This window comes from Cyrtonyx montezumae, unplaced genomic scaffold, assembly GCF_038088225.1.
Source record: "Cyrtonyx montezumae isolate F1298 unplaced genomic scaffold, pur_monq_1.0 scaffold_13, whole genome shotgun sequence".
In the NCBI taxonomy this organism is placed as follows: domain Eukaryota; kingdom Metazoa; phylum Chordata; class Aves; order Galliformes; family Odontophoridae; genus Cyrtonyx; species Cyrtonyx montezumae.
In genome coordinates this window covers 26,817,940-26,836,605 of record NW_027071859.1, presented here as the reverse complement: position 1 = coordinate 26,836,605, position 18,666 = coordinate 26,817,940, and the positions used below count along the sequence as shown (strand labels likewise).

The following is an 18,666-nucleotide window of genomic DNA, read 5'->3' as shown; positions in this document are numbered from 1 at the left end:
TATCTTTGTCTAATCATAACTGGAGTGACAAAGGGTCAGAGAAACACATAAAAAAGAGGTGACTTGACCATTTCCTAATAGCTATGAGAAGCATTTAGAGTCAGAAGGAAAGATTGCATGACAAGTCAGTATAACAATAATATATTTCATGGTTACATTTGTGTCTGAAATTCCAACCAGTTCCAGGCACAACACCGTACATTTCCTAGCTTCATTCCCATCATCCAGAATGGTCTTTTTTTTCAGATTTACTGATTACTTTACATATCAGTTTGCACTGGGTGTTGGGTCCTTCATGAAGGATGTGCACGTTTATCCATTAGAATTGTTATTGGAAAGATGGGACTTCTGTCTGAACAAACATAAATGTTCTGAAAAAGAGCAGGCAAGATGGGTTCAGCATAATCTGGCAATGTGTGATAGTGAGAGTACCTATGATACTTCTATGTATTTGGCAAACATGAAGTAAGATCTGTAGCCCAGTACGACTCTCTGTGGAAGATGGAGGCTGGATATCTTCAAGCATGTCAGAAAATCTTTCTTTGAACCTGGATTCACCTGTCTTAACACAAGAGTTTGATATCTGATGAAGTGTGGGATCCTGCCTGGACCAGAAACATGCAGGTTCCCCTTGTCTTTCATAATGACAGTCTTTATGCAGATGTTTCAAATGCACCAGAGCATCTCAAAGTAAATGAATCTCGCCTCTAGGAATGGATATCCTGAAGTGGACTTTAGGTTTCATTGCCTGTATTGACCTGTTTTCCACTGGTTACAGTAGGAGCCTAGACATTAGCTCACATGTTGTTGACTAAACCTAGCTAAATTTGGTACTTCATTTAGCAGAATTATTTTATTGCCCTCAGGAGGCTTTTATATTTTCTGTGCAATCAATACAAAGATGTTAGTACTAAATGTAGAGAATTGGATGAATCCAGCTGGCCTTCAGAGGTGCCCCCCTTTTCCTTTATATCATAGAAAGAACCTAGACAGCTACAGTAGACAGTTAGATTGCCCTGCAAGAGCTCAGTCCTCAAAATATTGGCAAGACTGTGTTGTAGTTAGACTTACAAATTAAATATAATGGATTCTACCTATCTGCCTTTAGAAACCATAGTTAATCCTTGGTTGATTTAAGAATGCAATTACTAAAAGCAGAGCTCTAAAAATATTTTTCCCAAAACAGTGTTCTTGAGAAGAGCAGAAAATAAAGTAGATGGGTCCAAGGAGATGTTGAATAAACAATTGAACATGTATACTAATCAATTCTAGTTTCCTTTTTATAGTATATGGTCCTTCAGGCACCACCTTTTGCAATTTCCTGTGTCAATAGCCCAGGAACATAATGTGATAAATCATCGAATTGATGAGGGAAAAAATACTAGCTTGTAGCTGTTCTTAAAATTGGATCCAGAGAACAAGATCTTTAAAGATATTTAAATTCTAAGTGGCAATACACAAAGGGGTATAGATTTTTTTTATTTCAGCATTGCATCTCATAAGATGTAGGTGCCTGTTTCATAAGCTTGAATCTGTGTGTTGAGGAATGCATGTTATCTGCTTATACAACACATGCGAGTAAGTAGACACCTCTAGCTAGGCTTCTAAATACCTGCTAATCTAATCAATAGGAAAATACTGAGACTAGAGCTGTGTTTTCAGTGCCACTTGATGTTCAGGTGTTCAACATGCAGCTACAGGGATGAACAGTCAGGTACAACAGCTCCTAATCCCTTTCAAATCTTAAGTGCCCTCTGCATGTTTTGAAAAAGTCAGCAAATGAGGGGCTGCCCCTCTTTGAACGCAGAGCTAGAGGAAAGGTTAAAAAAAACCTGAAAAAGCTCAGAATTCAGCCCACTTTGAGGATGTGGGAAAAAATTACAACTCACTCCATCTGAAAGGATCATTCTTTCTCTTTTTCTGACTGTAAAACTCAGCATAATAGGCTGTAGATGACTCTCTGCATCTTTGACGAAGCAGCATTACTTAAGAAATAAAGATTCTCCATTCGCCAGACCAGAAAGAAGGAGAAGCAGGTTCTAATATAGATTTATAGACACCCAGATTCATAGATACATTAGGTTGGAAAGGACCTACAATATCATCTAGCCCAATCATCCTCCTATCACCATCCCTACCCACTAAACTACTAAATCAAATCCCTTAGCACCTCATCTAAACGCTTCTTGAACAGCGCTAGGGATGGTGCCTCAACCACCTCCCTAGGCAGGCCATTCCAGTGCCTGACCACTCTTTCAGAGAAAAAATGTTTCCTCAAATCTAATCTAAATCTTCCCCGGGTTTAATCTAAGTCTTCTCCTATCCACAGGTTGAGATGATTACTTAGGATTACTTAGCTGCCTGGTGCCTATATCTTTCTGGTCAGGTATTTTCCACGAAATAGCAGTTAGATAAAACATTATGTTAAAATTCAGGTACTTCTGACTTTATTTATTTATGTTTCCTACTGAACGAATCTTCCTGGCTGAGTTTTTCTGTTTTCCAAAAGGGATCAAACAGAATACTCCAATTAGATCAGAATTTACTGAGAATTATTTAAGAACTTCAGCACACCTGAAGTAACTGTAGAGAAAGGAGACAAGGGTGTTAGAGTTTCTGTGTGAGCACTAACTGTACCAGGGATGCTTTTAATGCTTTTTTAATAAACAATGATAAGATCTCCCCTCAGTCTTCTCTCATCTAAACAGTTCCAGGTCTCTCAGCCTTTTCTCAAAAGGGAGATGCTTCAGGACCTTTATCATCTTTGTGATTCTAAGCTGGACTCTCTCCAGCAGTTCCATCTTTCTTGAACTGGGGAGCCCAGAACTGGACACAGTGGCTCTACCGAGGCAGAGCAGATGGGGAGGATCATCTCCCTTAGCCTGATGGCTATAATCTTTTTGATGAACAACAGGATACTATTTTTAGCCACACCGCTTGCTCATGGTCAACCTGCTACCCAGTAGGACACCTAGGTCCTTTTCTGAAGAGCTCCTTTCCAGCAGGTCAGCCTCTAACCTGTACTGATGCATAAGGTTATTGCCCCCCAGGCACAAGACTACACTAGCCCTTGTTGAACTTCATGAAGTTCCTGTCCCCTCAACTCTCCAGCCTGTACAGTTCTCTTGAGCAGCAAGCCATGAGTATGTGTGGCAGCTTGCCTATGAAAAACAAACTCTGCTTTGATATGAAGCAATAACATTAATAGGTAAATACAGTGGCTTTCAGCATGTTCTTAATATTTATATAAATGAAATATATAGGAAAATAAAAATCCATATTTTCTTTCTGAGCAATGCAGAAAAAGATCTGGATAAAAAGGCACTGAACATTGCTGCTCACACACTGAAAGTACATCTGTGACTGCTGTGCAGTACATACTCAGGCTAATGTTAAACCTGCATCAACTGGGTTATTAATAACAGCACAACTGGGTCAGTGGCATGTTATAGGCAGACTGATTTATAATGTTTCCTGGGTAAGTTTAAAGTTTACCCTAAGCTTCCTGCTGCTGTAACTAGACTTTTGCTGTAAGGCTTACATAAATTCTCTCTGTTCTACAGTTGCTGAAATACCAAGGTGCTCTGGATTTGCATTACATTTTGATCAATCAAGGAGAATGCTGGGGCTTATAGCTGGATCAAGCTTAAGCTTTCTGATACAGTCTTAAAAAATTTAGAGTTTGCGAAACTTGCTTTGATTGAGAAATACCAACCATGCCAGATGAAATCCTTAAAAAATGTGAATTTTCCATTGTATATCTATCTTGAGGGAAAAATAAACCCCTCTTGGTTTTAACTAACTAACTAACTAAATAAATAAATAAAAATGGAGGAAAGGGAGAGACTCAGATTAATATTTGGGTTCTTAAATTAGCTCCTGACGAAGAATTGAGTTTTTGGTGCACTATCACATCTCTGCAGTGTGATGTCCATAGGCTGTAAAGCCAGATTTGCCTGCTGCCTTCTTCTGCATCAGCCTCTTGATACAGGGTCAGTTCTGATTGTCTGACATATTGTAGGATTACGCACTACAACATCTAACTTTTACACACCTAAACTGGAGAAAGGACTTGGTTCTAGCTTGGGAACTAGTTATTTGTTATTTATTTGTTATTTATTTGTTATTTATGTATATTTGTATTTATATCTATATTATATTATTTAAATTATTTATTTTTTCATATTTTTTAAATTTTTTTTATTCATTATCTATTTTATTCATTAAATGAAGCGTTAGATGAAATCTGCACTTCAGAGGAGATACTTGTTCATTTGGAACTGGCAAAGTCAAGCTCCTTATCATGACTTAAGGACTTTATTATGGCCTGGAGGAAGCACTGCCTATCTGTTAGGATTCAGAGGGGAAAGCTTTCCTAAAAGTTTCTCCTTAACCTGTTTTTTGGAAAAAAATAGAATGATCAGCCATCCTCTCAACAAATTAAAGATGATTTCCTACTACCAAATCTCAAGCTAAAGCTTTCTCTGACAACCCTGTAGTCCAGTATTTCTTCCTGCTTAACAAACTAGTGGTCATGTTTTCTTCCTCTCAGAAGATCACTCCAGCTAGTAGGATGGGGGATATTCAAGTATGTATAGCAGGTACTAAAACAGTTTGGGTAATTTTTTTTATAGACATCTGGAATCCGGAGGTTTGAGATACCCTCCCACATTCCCCCAGCAATGTTGTAGGTGAAGAGAGGTATTGATGATCTGTTCTTGATTCTGAGCATGGAACAGATTTACTCTTTCTTTCTATTCCTATGTTTTTTTACCTGCACTTGCAACATAAATCATGCTGTGCTCTTCATTTATAATATGAAACAGACTCTGTTCTGTCAAAAATATTTCAGAATTTTTATCTTTAAAGTCTTTCTTGTTGTTATACAGCAACAAGAACATGCAAAAAAAAAATTAATGATTCTAAATCAACATTTTCTTGGGGTGCTGTGCATTGAAACAACTTATTTTCCAAGAGTTATCTTTCTTCAACAAAACAAAAATATGTATAAAATAGAACAATTGTAATAGTACTCTGACAAGTCCAACTTATATGGTTCATTGTCACAAAAGATATCCTAAGAAAATGCAGAATGGCTTTACAAACTTAGTAATACAGAAACTCCTTGGAGGAGCTAGAACAACATACCATGAAAACTCCAAATACATATTCAGCATGTCTATTTTTAAAGAAAACTTTATGCAAATTTAAGATCAACAAATACAGAATAAAATGCACTAAGAAACTGATATGTAGACAAAGGTTTATTTACACCATACAACATTTTAAATATTTTATACACAGCTGCAGCAGAGAAAGCTACTCCAAGCTTTCCAGAGAAAACTGCAGTAATAAAGATGTGAAATATATTATTCATATAAAAGTGAGATTATTACTTTATTGCATTTAAAGCAATGAAGAATGTAGCTCAACAGACATTCATTTAATGACAAAAACTTTGCTTTTATATTATAAAGTAAAAAGTGTAGTAATGGCCAAACAGACTGTTATAAACTTTAAAAACTGCATAAATATATACATTGTGCTTCATGGTGAAGTTTTTTGAAAACTAAACCAAATGAAGCTGTTACAACATGAATCGTTGCTTGAGGTTTATCTATAAAGATTACCTTACAAATCCATTCCACGGGTACTTACAACACACGATGGTAAGAATTGTACACCTGGTTCTCCACTAGTCATACTAGTGGGAAGAAACTGTACGAAAAAACCACTGACATTTGGCACGGGGAGAGCCTGGCATAAAGTAGTCACAACGTTCAGAGAGGAGTGTCAGGATTCCCAAAGTCTCTTTATTGTCAGTGCAATTAATGTTTTGCTTGTTTTTGTCTTGTTCAGTTTATTTTCATTTTTGTTAAACTTCTGTTTGAAAGTCACCTTCTTGCACATCTAAAGGCAAGTTCAGACACTTCTCCCATTCTGCTGGTCTTAGTTCTAAAGCATCTTTTGCCTCTGTGTCTAATACGTTTATCGTTGTATAGTGTTGGTATTCGCCTGTGGTTTTGAAATTGTCCCATGGAGCCTTGTTTGGTGCTGAGTTCTCCTGAAGAGCAGAGAAGAAGAAAAGAATTGAATACGAGGATGAAATAATGTATTTCCTGCTTATAATGCTGATCCCTAATGTGCTCTCATGAGACACAGGAGTCAGAGGGAGGAACTAGCTTTCCAGGGAGACAGGCAGAGACTATCTTTCTCTGGGAGCAATCTGCTCTTTGGCAGGCTGCTCACCTGAGCTGCCAGCTAAGCCCTGTCCTTTGCAAGAAGGTTAGTGTGTGAGGAATGGCCAAATGATACAGTAACAGCAGCAAACAATTCAGTAGTGGCTTCGTAGAAAAGCAGGAAAAGAGAAGGGAAAGTAATTGAAGAGAGCTTGCTGTCTGAAGTATGGAGTGGACAGAAAGTCTGCCAGCTTGCTTTTAAACTGGGGCAGGATAATGGCAGAACAGCAGAAACCTGCTCCTTGAGAATGGGAGAGTGACTTTGCTTTACAAGCTGGTGAGATCGTGAAGGATCACATTAGGATCAGCAAACTGAAAGCTGCCTGTTTTCTACTGTCCATGAATTCTTTTGAAACGTTAAGTTTAAGATAAAAGCCATTATGGAGAAAGATCAAAGTTACTTGTGATTTCTGCTATAACATGTTAGTTGCCAAAATCAAACATTTTCACATCTGTTTCAGATCTCTTCGTGCATTCTGATGGAACTCCCACCATCTTTAAATAGAGGTGTGGGCCTGATGTCATCACCATTTGTACTCTGCTGTAGACTAAGATATCTGAGGCTGTCTAAAGGGCTGAGATGCTGGTATTTAGGTATCTGGATCACTGTCCAATGGCCTTACAGGATGACCATTCCTCTAAGCAGCTTGTATTAGACTCTTCAAAAACACAGTGAAAATATGAAATGGAGTAAGCACCACTCATCCACAGAGACCACCTTTGAGATTTTGAATGAATTCAAGCTTTACATGGACAGAAAATCTCAAATAGAAGGGGGAACACAAACTTTAGATGCTGGTAGATCCAGATGGAGGAGTGAGTGAGAACTGAGTGAAAAATAAAACATATCACAGGTAATGAATCCGGGACAAATTTCATCTGGATTAGAGCTCATTGAGCTGATGCTCAATACTTCTTCATGTCTGAGAGCAACTCTTCATAAATCATAGAGTAAGACAATTCTAGCTCAGTTTCATTCAATATGCAATTTTCACATTATAAAGTTATATAGAAAATTATTACTAATCATAATATTACTGCTAAAAAGATATGTCATACTAAATTAGCTGTTTTAATTAGGCAGAGTCAACTATTTCCTTGCTCTCATTATCATATCAGATGTAGTCAGGGTGTTATGCCTGTGTGTGTGTGTGTGTGTGTGTGCACAAATCTGAATTATGATGATACTAGAGTCAATTCAGGATGAGTTAATTTTTGCTTTTCACATGCAAAATATTTATAGACCTATTAAAGAAAAGACAGCATTACAGAGACCCTGTGTTTTTTCTGGTGCTCTAGCATATAGGTGACTCTAGCTGGACTTGTTATAACTAATTTAATATTTGCTTGCCTAGGCAGAGGTAAAACCCTGTTGGGTAAATTACATTATGAAGCTGCTTTCTGTATAAAAAGGTCTTTAGACATAGGAGACACATACAGATTTTAAATGTGTTCCCTACAGTTCAATTTCTTGTCATCTATAATGATGTCAGTGAGTTAGTTATGGTCTAGTTGCAAAATGTAATGAGTCTCACCATAGGTTAGATTACTGAAAATACCTTTTGTTCTCATTCTTGAGGCTGTATAAAAGTAGCACAAAATGAGGTCTTCTCAGGAAATATTATTAAATTCAAACATCGAATCCAGCATATTTTAAACACACAGGAAGGAAAACTTACCATGCTGCCTGATTTTGGTACATCTCGAAATCTGTCCAGAGTTTGAAATTTCTGATTTAACTCTTGAAACAATTCCATGTGCCTCTTTCTTGTATGCATGACCTTCTGTAAAAAAGGAACATAATTGCTTATATTTATAATTGAATCTGGGCTTTTTTAAGAGAACCATTCTTTCCCCTAGCATAATAAAGAAAATTGAATTTGGCAGGACCATCTTTTCCCTATAGACTTAATCAGTGAATGTGAATTGCACTGAGTCTTCTCTTTCCTCTGTTTAATGCACTTCTTGTATACAAAGGAGTGTTTTCCCCACATTTATTGAGTTGGAGAAATCAAGGGACACTCCGTTTGTGCTGGGCTGGAAAAAGTTTGGAAGTGGTGGCAGCATCTCAGAAGTAATTTTCTCATTTGCACATTAGAAATGTCTTCTACAGTTTTTGTGTTCTGCATGAATACTAATATCTTAATTTCAAGAGGAATGGAACAGCATTTTGTACCTTTAGAGAATTTATTTTTATGAGAACAACAAACAAACAACAAACTCCTAGATCAAAAGACAAAAACTGCAAATGTTACGTTTTTTAACTGAGACATCTTATGCAGATCACCACCAAATGCATTCAGCTGCAGAAAACACTGTTGAAATGGCACTCACATTAAGTAGGAACCGATTTCAACTTTACTGTCTTTGAGTGACTGGATGCTACGCTCCCTGTTGCCAATGCACAGGACGTTCTTCCACAAAAAACTAATTATATGACATTCCTGTGCAAGAGGTAGAGACCCCAAACAGCTCCATAGTTGGAGGGGCCCTCAGGCCATGTATCTGCTTTGGCAGCTACGTGGTGAGTGAAACCTTTTTCAAGCCTGGACTGTCATGCCTATCATCTGTGCTGTTTCCAAATAAGTTCACTGTCAGATACGGATTCAGACCAGCCTCTGGAGCTAAGCCAAAGGCTGTTCACTGTTCAGCCAGTCTTGTAGTTCTGTGTTCTGGGAGGACAGGAGACAGGAGGCACTGAGGTGAAGCACTCTCAGCAGATGGGCACAGCTTGCCTTTTCTTAAGCTTCTATATCTGTGTGGACTGGAGTTGCAGTCAGGGTCACAGCCAATTGATGTTGATAGAAGAAGTATAGGTCACCAGCCCCTAAGCATGTACACTCATCATCACTGATTTTCCAGGGCAGCATACATGACAAAACCCACAAACTTACGTACACAGTGTCTGAGTGTGACCCTTCCCAGCAAGTGATGCTTCCACCTAGTCTGGTTTAATTACTTTTAAAAATGGAACATAAATAGCTGACTCTCAAATAATATTTTACAAATCCAATTTTTAAATTGTTTATATCTTTTATTTGTATTCTGCATCTCTAAATTTCATGAAATATGGCTGCTGTCTTGGTTGTGCATTCCTACTGCTATGCATTAATAACCATATTATCCCTAATACAGCTACGCCCTAGCTTGAGAACTTGTTCCACTTCTGAGAACAGGAAATTGGCAACATTGTTCACAAAAGAGACATGAGATATAGCAAGCAATTAAGGACCTATTAACTTAACATGACTTGTGGGGTGAAAAGGGAAACAATTTTGCAGGATTCAGTGAGAACTGCTTGCAAAACATAATTTAACTAGAGATAGCTGATCTAAATTTATGAGGGAAGTTTCACTTAAGTGACTTCCTAGGGATTCTTTTAAGCTGTTACTGTAATGGTAGACAGGGATATTTAGCATATTTCATATACACTGAATTTTAAAAAGAAAGGTTCTGCCTCAAAGATTATTATTTGATGAAATAAGGAGACACGGTTCAGGTAATAAAACAGATTTTGTAGGTTAAAATTCTGGCTCTAAAAGCAGGAATAAAAGCATATGACTATGAAATAAATGTTTCCAGCTGGAAACTTTTCAACAGAAGATTAGGAACATGGAGAATGCTACTTTCTGATATTTTTCTGAGTTGTGTATGCAAGAATTAGTTAAATAGCAAATATGAATAATGCAAATGTCTCACTCAGTTCAGTACATTATTCCTGACGAGGTGCAGGTGGGAGGATAAATTAAACACTTGCAGTGTGAAGTTTGCCAGAAAAAAAAAGGCTTCAAATTTTATTCTTAGTATTGGAATGACTCGTATGTACTTGGATGGATGGATCTTTCAGTTGCTTTGTGTTTGCGTGGCTTCCATTCTCTAATTACTACCTTCTGACATCCCTGCCCTCCTCACTGTTTAGACAAAATGATCTGAACTTCAGTGAGGTGCAGTAACATTAATTCTCAATTTCTTTTCTTTCTTTTCTTTTCTTTCCTTTTCTTTCTTTTCTTTTTTTCTTTTCTTTCCTTTTCTTTCTTTTCTTTTTTTCTTTTCTTTTCTTTTCTTTTCTTTTCTTTTCTTTTCTTTTCTTTTCTTTTCTTTTCTTTTCTTTTCTTTTCTTTTCTTTTCTTTTCTTTTCTTTTCTTTTCTTTTCTTTTCTTTTCTTTTCTTTTCTCTTTTTTTTCTTTTCTCTTTTCTTTTCTTTCTTCTCTTCTCTCCTCTTCTCTTCTCTTCTCTTCTCTTCTCTTCTCTTCTCTTCTCTTCTCTTCTCTTCTCTTCTCTTCTCTTCTCTTCTCTTCTCTTCTCTTCTCTTCTCTTCTCTTCTCTTCTCTTCTCTTCTCTTCTCTTCTCTTCTCTTCTTTTCTTTTCTTTTCTTTTCTTTTCTTTTCTTTTCTTTTTCCTTTCTTTTTTTTCTTTTTTTTTGGAATTCACCATATTTTTTGTTTTCTAGAAAATATGCTCTGTTGCATAACTCTTTCTCTTTTATGAGGAAACAACCTAAAATATATTTGCAACGGATTCATTTGTTGTTTTTATTTTTTCTCTTTTAAATAACCAATATGGGAAGCATAAGCTTTATCAGTCTTAGAAATACTTAAGTTTTATCAACACAGAGCTGGAGATCTTGAACAATATAGACTAAGATGACTGTAAAAGCAAAAAGTCCTCAGTAGAGTGATAGGAAGCTTCTGATGCTGCTTTTAGAAAGGACAATATCTTTAGTGTTAGTTGTGGTTTGACATGCTGCATCCACTTCCAGGAGCACCTGCCTGAGTTAGCCACCACTCTAGTCTCACTCACCTTAGAGCACTAGAATTCTATAATAATTTAGTTGAAAAAGACTCAGGAATGTCAAGTTCAACCATTTAGCTAACATTGCAAGTCCACGGCTAAACCATGTCCCTAAGTGTCATGCAACCTCCACAGGCCTCCAGAGATGATGACACTACCACTTTCCAAGGCATCCTGTTCCAATCCCTAGCCACAATTTTTGTGAAGAAGATCTTCATGACATTCAGTATAAAGCTCCTTTGGTACAACTCGAGTCTGTTGCCTTTGGTCCTATCACTTGTCACCTGAGAAGCAAGATTGGCACTTTGCTGCAACCTCCTTTAAGAGAGTCGTAAATAGCACTGTAATCTCCACTCAGCCTCATTTGCTCTGGACTTAACAGCCTCAGTTCCCTCAGCTGATTTGCATATGTTTTGCTTTTTAGACCTGCACCAGTTTTTCTGCTCATGCTCAAGCAACTAGATATCCTTCATGTGGTGAGGGACCAAAGTCTGAATACTGTATTCAAGCTGAAGTCTTACCAGTGCTGAGTACAGAGGGATAATCACTTCCCTAATCCTAATGGCCACAGTATTCCTAATGTAGACCAGGATGCCATTGGCCTTCTTGACCACCTGGGCACACTGATGGCTTCATGTTCAGCCAGCTGTTGAGGAAGTCCTGTAACTCTTGTGTTGAACATCGTAAAGCAAACTAGATTGAACTGACACTCCAACATTTCTACCCCACTCATAAATAACAACAATTTTTAATTTTGAAAAGGGTAGCCTTGCTCCGATTAGCACCCATTCTTAGAAAAGAACTTTGAGTGGATATCATGGTGAAAAGTGCTTCAGACATAACTGTATACTCAGCTCAATTTTTTAATTTATGACAGCATTTTAGCTGAAATCTAACTCAAGCAAAACTATTCTGATGAATATTCATAGCCAATCTTATAATTAATAGTAATAATAATGATAAAAGTGATATTATTCAATTTGCTTTGGAAATATTCTATATAATCACAGGTAAAAATGGTCTCTCAAATACTGTATGAAGTAGTGAAGTGAAAAGAGCAGATGGGGAAATGCCCTCCTAGCTCTACAATGGAAGCCTGCTGTGTTTTCAAGATGTTGTAGGTCTGATTAGTTGCCAAACTTAGGAACAGGAAAGGAATTTTCCTTGCAGGCATGGTACTTCTTTTCACCTTTGTCTTGGAGAGATATCTTCATGTTAGGAAGAAAAAGATTTCAAAATGCCGTGTAAATTTTTAATACTGCTATAATGAATGGCTATTGTGGATGAAAATCTGAAAGAAGGCAGCAATTTAATATAAATTCAGCATCATTACTAGTGAGAGTCTACTGGTCTGTGGACAGAGAAGACAGTCCAGGATTTGTATGCTGCATTCTTGCCCTCCCTAATAGAACTCAAAGGAAGCCAGAGACAACCTAAATCCTGGACAGCATTTTATGAACTATTTAGCATAAAAACTGTTTATTGCAAGTATATACAATGAATACCTTTTATAAAGGGGAAAGTGAAAAGGATGAGTGGGGAAAGGCAAGATTCAGATCCTCTTGAAGAATTCAAAGGTATTCGTAATCTTTTATCCCAGAATGCATGCCAATAATAGTGTTTTTGTAAGTGACAGAGCAGACCTATTATAAAGTCCTCCTGGGACTTTCCACAGCATCTGTATTTCTCCTCAACATAATTAGAATGACTTTCATCTGATCTTAGAGGTAGGTATTAGTGCAGAGCCTTTATGAACAAAACTACCTGTCTAGCTTCAGGGGAATTCAGAACGTAACAATTGAGGTTGCTGAGCACTTAGCTGGCATTAAAGCAGTCAGCAGAAATAAGGATCCCAAACTCCCAGACCAGAATACTGCTTATGTTTTGGATACTGGCATATACGAATAAGAGTATAAACTGATCCTTGGTAACATCATAAAAGAGATGTACAAATGTTACAAGTTAATTTTAGCAAATTTCAGTGTTCAAATAGTCTGTTTTGCAAAACCTACCTTTGGACAATATATGAAGTGGTAATACTTTCTGCCAATAGACTAAGCACACTATATTATAGTCTTTAAAATAAAAGGATCATTTATTAAGAGAAAACAAGATACAGATGGTTTAGTTCCTGGGAGCCTTCCTTCTAACCAGAAAAATGATCTATGATAATGGTTGACTAGTTTAATTGTCATCTTTTTCTCTCTTCTTTCCTTCGACTGGAGACATATAGTATCTGTAACACTACTCAGCAGAGTCACAGGACTTTCATTCTTTACTGTTTGCTGCAAAGGTCCACAAAACTGTACTTGTATTTCACAGAACCATAGTCATAGATTCATTAAATTGGAAAAGACCTCTAAGATCCCCTAGTCCTACCATCAACCCATCACCACCTGCCCACCTAAACCATGGCCACCTGCGCCATATCTACCCTTTTCTCAAACATCTCTAGGGATGGTGACATCACCACCTTCCTCCTTGTTCCAATGCATTAACACTTTTTTGGAGAATACAGTTTTTCTAATATCCAACCTCAACCTCTCATGGTGCACCTTGAGGCCATTACCTCTCATCATATTGATTAGTTATGTGGGAGAAGAGGTCAAACCCCACCTCAATGGAGTGACAACTCATGGAGTTGTTAGGGGTGTGTTAAGATATCCCTTGAGCCTCTCCCTCTCCAGACTAATCGACCTCAGTTCCCTCAGCCACTCCCCATAAGACTTATGCTCCAAACCCCTTATCAGCTGCACTGCCCTTCTCTGGACATGCTTCAAGGCCTTGATGTCTTTCTTATAGTGAGGGGCCCAAAACTGAACACAGTACTTGAAGTACAGCCTCACCAGTGCTGAGTACAGAGGGATGATCACCTCCTTAGTCCTGCTGACTACACTATTTCTGGAACTAGCCAGGATGCCTTCTTGAACACTGCTGGCTCTTGTTCAGTGGAGCATCAACCAATACCCCCAGGTCCTTTTCCCTCTGGGCAGCTTTTCAGCCACTCTGTCCTAAGCTGGTAGCATTGCCTGGGGTTGTTGTGGCCACAGTGCAGGACTCAGCATTTAGTCTTTAACAGTTGTGGCCAGATGAAGTTCTTGTTGGACTTTCACCTTTCTAACTTTCTCTCTGCGTATCCTCACATATACTGGAGATAACAGGCATGGAACCTGTTTTATGACACTGAGTACAGACAAGGTCTGCCAGTATTCAACCTACACAGCAGCTGATTTTGAATTTCCTCTGCGACCTTCATTAATTTCTTTTCCATATGATTTTTGTTTGTTCATTTGGACTTCAAATTGTTTATATTATGGTCAGTGGCATATATATGTTTTTCTATTAAACTGTGACTCTACAGCAGTACATTTATGGTGTCTAAGACCATTCATGGGCACCATCTATTATTCTTCATGTATGTTACTAAGGTTTTTTAAGTCTCCAAAAGAAGTCTACAACAATGTTGCCTACTGTGAGTAGTACCTCTGTTCTAGTTCTTTAAGGACACTTCAAGAACTGCTGGAAGTGAGGTGGTTGTAATAGTCTGAAATAGTGAAGAACATTCTGAAAAATATATCTGTGTAAGCAATGGCATTTTGGCACCCAGAAATATTCCTCAAAATGTCTGATTTGCTTGGATAGTCATACTCTGTGAATATGTTTTGTATGTCTATAGGGAAACATGGAAGGATGCAGGAGAGGATGAGAGTGCAGAGTCTTCTGAGACAGTGCTATAGGGAAAAGGATGGATGGAGCCAAGCCTGACAATCTTGTCCATAATGTGTACTAAAAATAGCATTTGTTATCCTCAGAACTGTAGAAGGACATTGTCTCAGACAGTGCCAGCTGGCATTATTAACAGACAAAGAGAAAGAAAGTGTTACAAGTACTACAGGCAATCACTCAGGCTTGACCTCACCTTCAGACTCTATCCCAGTTTGCAGTAAAGCCACTTTGAGACATCAGAACAGTGTGTTTTGCCCACACAACACTCAAATCTCTTTGTCAGTGTGCCTTGCAGAGTGAAGGAATTTGAGTGACTACCTGAACACTTGACTTTTTTCCTTGCTATACCTTAGACACACAGCTACACTACTTGGAAAAACATGGGAAAGCCCACAGGTTTACTTAGAGGATCCATAAAACAGAGAGGTGAGATGTAGTTAGTCTGAGTCTGTATAATTCTAAAACACAAGAGCAACTGTCTTTGCTGATCTTATTTCTTCAGCAGTGATTCTCAATGGCCCGATCCATTCCTTTTTACAAAGAAATATTTTCTCCTGCATTACAAACATAATTCTAAATATACTAGGCACTGAAGCAGCAGTGCCCCATCTAAAACAAGAAAAAAGGGATAAATGTCTGAAATGCACTATTTGAGTAGAAGAAAATATATAATGAATGGCTTGTTTCTTTAGAACAAAATGTGTACACCATTGCTGGTGCCTATGTGTTGGGTTATGTTTTCCTGAGTAGTTGAGAAGAATGTTTAATAGTATCTGTTGCCACAGAGAATATTCGCACTGGGAATAGGACTATGTTAATAACTTAAAAAAAAAACCAAACAACTGTAAAATCCAGACTTCTTTGTAACCCTGTAATTACAAAACTTTTCTTCAGATTCTTTGCATTTAATTTTAGAATCACTTACTCATCAGAATTTAGATTTTGATTCATGTTCTTCCTTTCTACACATTCATCTTAAAGCATATTTAGGATGATTTCATTTTCTTTTTCTTGCCTTATAGTGTTAGACTTTATCTGGTGCTATATATATTTGAGAAGTTACAAGACTACTTAAGCTAACTACACCCTCTGGGGGAAAAATGACAATGGACAGTAGAAATGATATTAAGCCACCAAAAATACACACTCAGACGTGGAAGGTCGCTTTCAGCAAAGGCAAGTAAGCAAAGCCAACCTGTCTTTCATTTCAAGGCTTCTGTGGCCACTTCTATGACAACTGCAATGGTTGCATTTAGCTAATTCAACTTCTTGCTTCTCTATGGACCAGAATCTGAAATCTGAAAGTACATCTGCTTACGTTCTATATAATAGCTGAGCTACTGAAAATGAGTTATATTAAACTGTTAACACACATGGACAGCCTATAGAAAAATAAAAATCAATAAATTATTAAAATGTCCCTGAAAACTTATGGTTATATTGCTTCCGGTAGAGTGTAGAAAAGAAACTCAAATAAACAAAACTCTCAGAGACTTCATCATAGTGACTGAGTCTAATTCAATGGAATGTAAGGAACCTTACCTAAAGTTTTTTTAAATAGGCCTTGAGAACTGCAGCATGTAATCATTCAAAAATTGACACATTCATCACACTACCTGTATGTGGAACTCATATGTTAGTAAATTAGTATTGAAGGAAGAAACAGAACAAATGATCAAAGGTCTCTTGAAAAAAGCAGGCTTCTGCAACAATGTGGTCAGTCCTACAGAAATATTACACTTTTTCAATAGATAGCCAACAGAAAAAGAAAAATAGATGAAAATGAAGAGGCAGAGAATTTGAAAACTAAAACCATGATGACTAATATTATGACAGTTTGATCTCAGAATATTTTTTAAAAAGTTGCACCAAAGTGGTTTTAAGGAATTGCTCATCATGTTCTATGCAGTACCAACTGAACAGTCCTATGACATCTAACATGTCAGAAAGCTAACATCTGGTAAAATGGACACCTCATATTTACTTTTAGGAAAATGCTACAATAATCAGGAATAATTCAGTGAAACTTACTTCAAAGTCAAGGTCCGAATAACGTGATTTTCTTCTCTATTAAGCAGTGAAAAAGAAAGAAAAAAGAGGTTGTATTAACAAGGGGACTATTCATCAAATGAGTCTAAATAACATTGTTTTCCTATCAGATATATGTTAGGTATTCTGTGAAAGGCTGAAAATCTTTCTGTGACAATTTAAGACTTTGCATACAGCTTATTAGGCTAGTACCACATTCTTTTCACTGAAATAAACCAGACTGGACTTCACTAAGATGCTTCATATGCATGTTATCTGCATTCAAGAAAACCTGTTGGTACATAAAATACATTTATTTCTATGTTTTCTGTGGTATTTCCAAATGATCATAGCATTTATTCTTTTTTTCATTTATATTTATATATATCTATGATTTGAATCTGTATAAATATACATAAATTTATTCTTTCCTACATCAGGTTTACATTGGTACAACTTCATTGATTTTAATGGAACAACTGATTGCAAATTCAAGCCCAAGCCATCTATACTTTCCATAGAGACTTGAGCTTGCTTGTTTGCAATGACAAACTGGATGGAGAAAGCGATGATATTGTCTTATGACATATCTGATTCAAAACAGCTGATAAAAAGAATTATTCACTAGTAAAGTAATCCCTTGTTCACAATGCAACGATTGCTTAGACATTTCACAAATAATTTAGCATATAATTTTATAATAGAATCTGAAATAAACTGATTATGAAGCCCAATTATATCAGACAGAAGCAGAAACAGTATAAAGAAAAGATAAAAATATCTTTCCTAAGGATGGAAATTGAGTGGCTCACAATAGACTAAAGATATATGGAAAGCAGTGACTGGAGAAGCTAAAAAAAAGGAGAGCAGCAAGAATAGGTGAATGGAAAGTAAAGATACATTCTCCTTTGGGAAGCAGAGTTAAAGGAAGGGAAAAGCACCCAACTGACAGAAAGAGCTTGCTGGTACAATCTAATCCAAACTTTTTGTAATATTATAGAGTAGCTTTAACTGATGGTGAACAAACCTTTTCAGAATGTGCTGAATTTCTGCAATGAGGTAGAAATCAAACCAATCAAGTCAAGAGTAATAATATTACTGACTTCATTAGACTTTGATTTAATACAGTTTAAAAAACATGCAGATTTTAGTATGTGATTTTGTTTCCTTGCGCTTTGAAGGAAACAATTTTACAAGTTCTTTAGCTGCAGAAAGCCGAAAATGTTTGATCTCTTATAACACCACTATGTGCCATTATCTAGGATTTGTTGTAAAATTCTGACTCGTATCAACCCATAAATATAGAAGACAAGCATAGCACCATCTACACTGTCTTCAGAGTTTGGACACTGTTGTCGGAAGAGTTGGGAGGCACTACTAAAAATGGTCTACAAAACAAGTAAGAAAAGTAAATCTTGATTTGACCAAACCGACTTTAAAGAGAGTATTTAAAAACAAATTAAACAATTCTGCAAGAAATAAATAGCACTTAAACTTGAAAACAGCAATGGCTTTGGAAGTAGGAAAACTATGAGAAGATTATTCTCAAATTCTTAAAGGTAGTTATGTGCCTACTGCTCATTTATCTTAAGAAAGCCTAGGTACAAGTATACCTTTGAGACAGGCCTTCATCATTTCACAGTAAACCAACATCTGAAGAAATCTACATATTTCTAATGAGGAAGGATCTATTTTAAGGTGCAATTAGATCACTTCCTCCGCAGTAAAGGATCAGTGGTTTCAAAATAAGAAATTTAGACAGCAGACAACAAGGTGAAGTCTCGAGGAGCAGCTTTGAAAAATGCTTTTAAAGCCATTCTTTAAGCTAAATTTCAATAATAAATCTGATACCATTGAACTGCTTGAGTGAGAATCCTAAGAG

At 36.9% G+C, this 18,666-nt stretch overlaps 1 protein-coding gene across 1 annotated transcript in view; it reads right to left on the bottom strand.

Annotated features, from left to right (window-relative positions):
* Positions 1-5,263: 5,263 nt before the first annotated feature.
* Positions 5,264-18,666, bottom strand: part of ADGRB3 (adhesion G protein-coupled receptor B3) — a 425,805-nt gene continuing 412,402 nt past the window's right edge. Inside the window, exons 29-31 of the mRNA XM_065730890.1 lie at positions 16,788-16,823; positions 7,919-8,023; positions 5,264-6,064 (exon numbers count right to left, since the gene is read on the bottom strand). Coding sequence (XP_065586962.1) covers positions 5,876-6,064; positions 7,919-8,023; positions 16,788-16,823 — 330 coding nt within the window. The 3' untranslated portion in view covers positions 5,264-5,875. The remainder of the gene's footprint in view (positions 6,065-7,918; positions 8,024-16,787; positions 16,824-18,666) is intronic.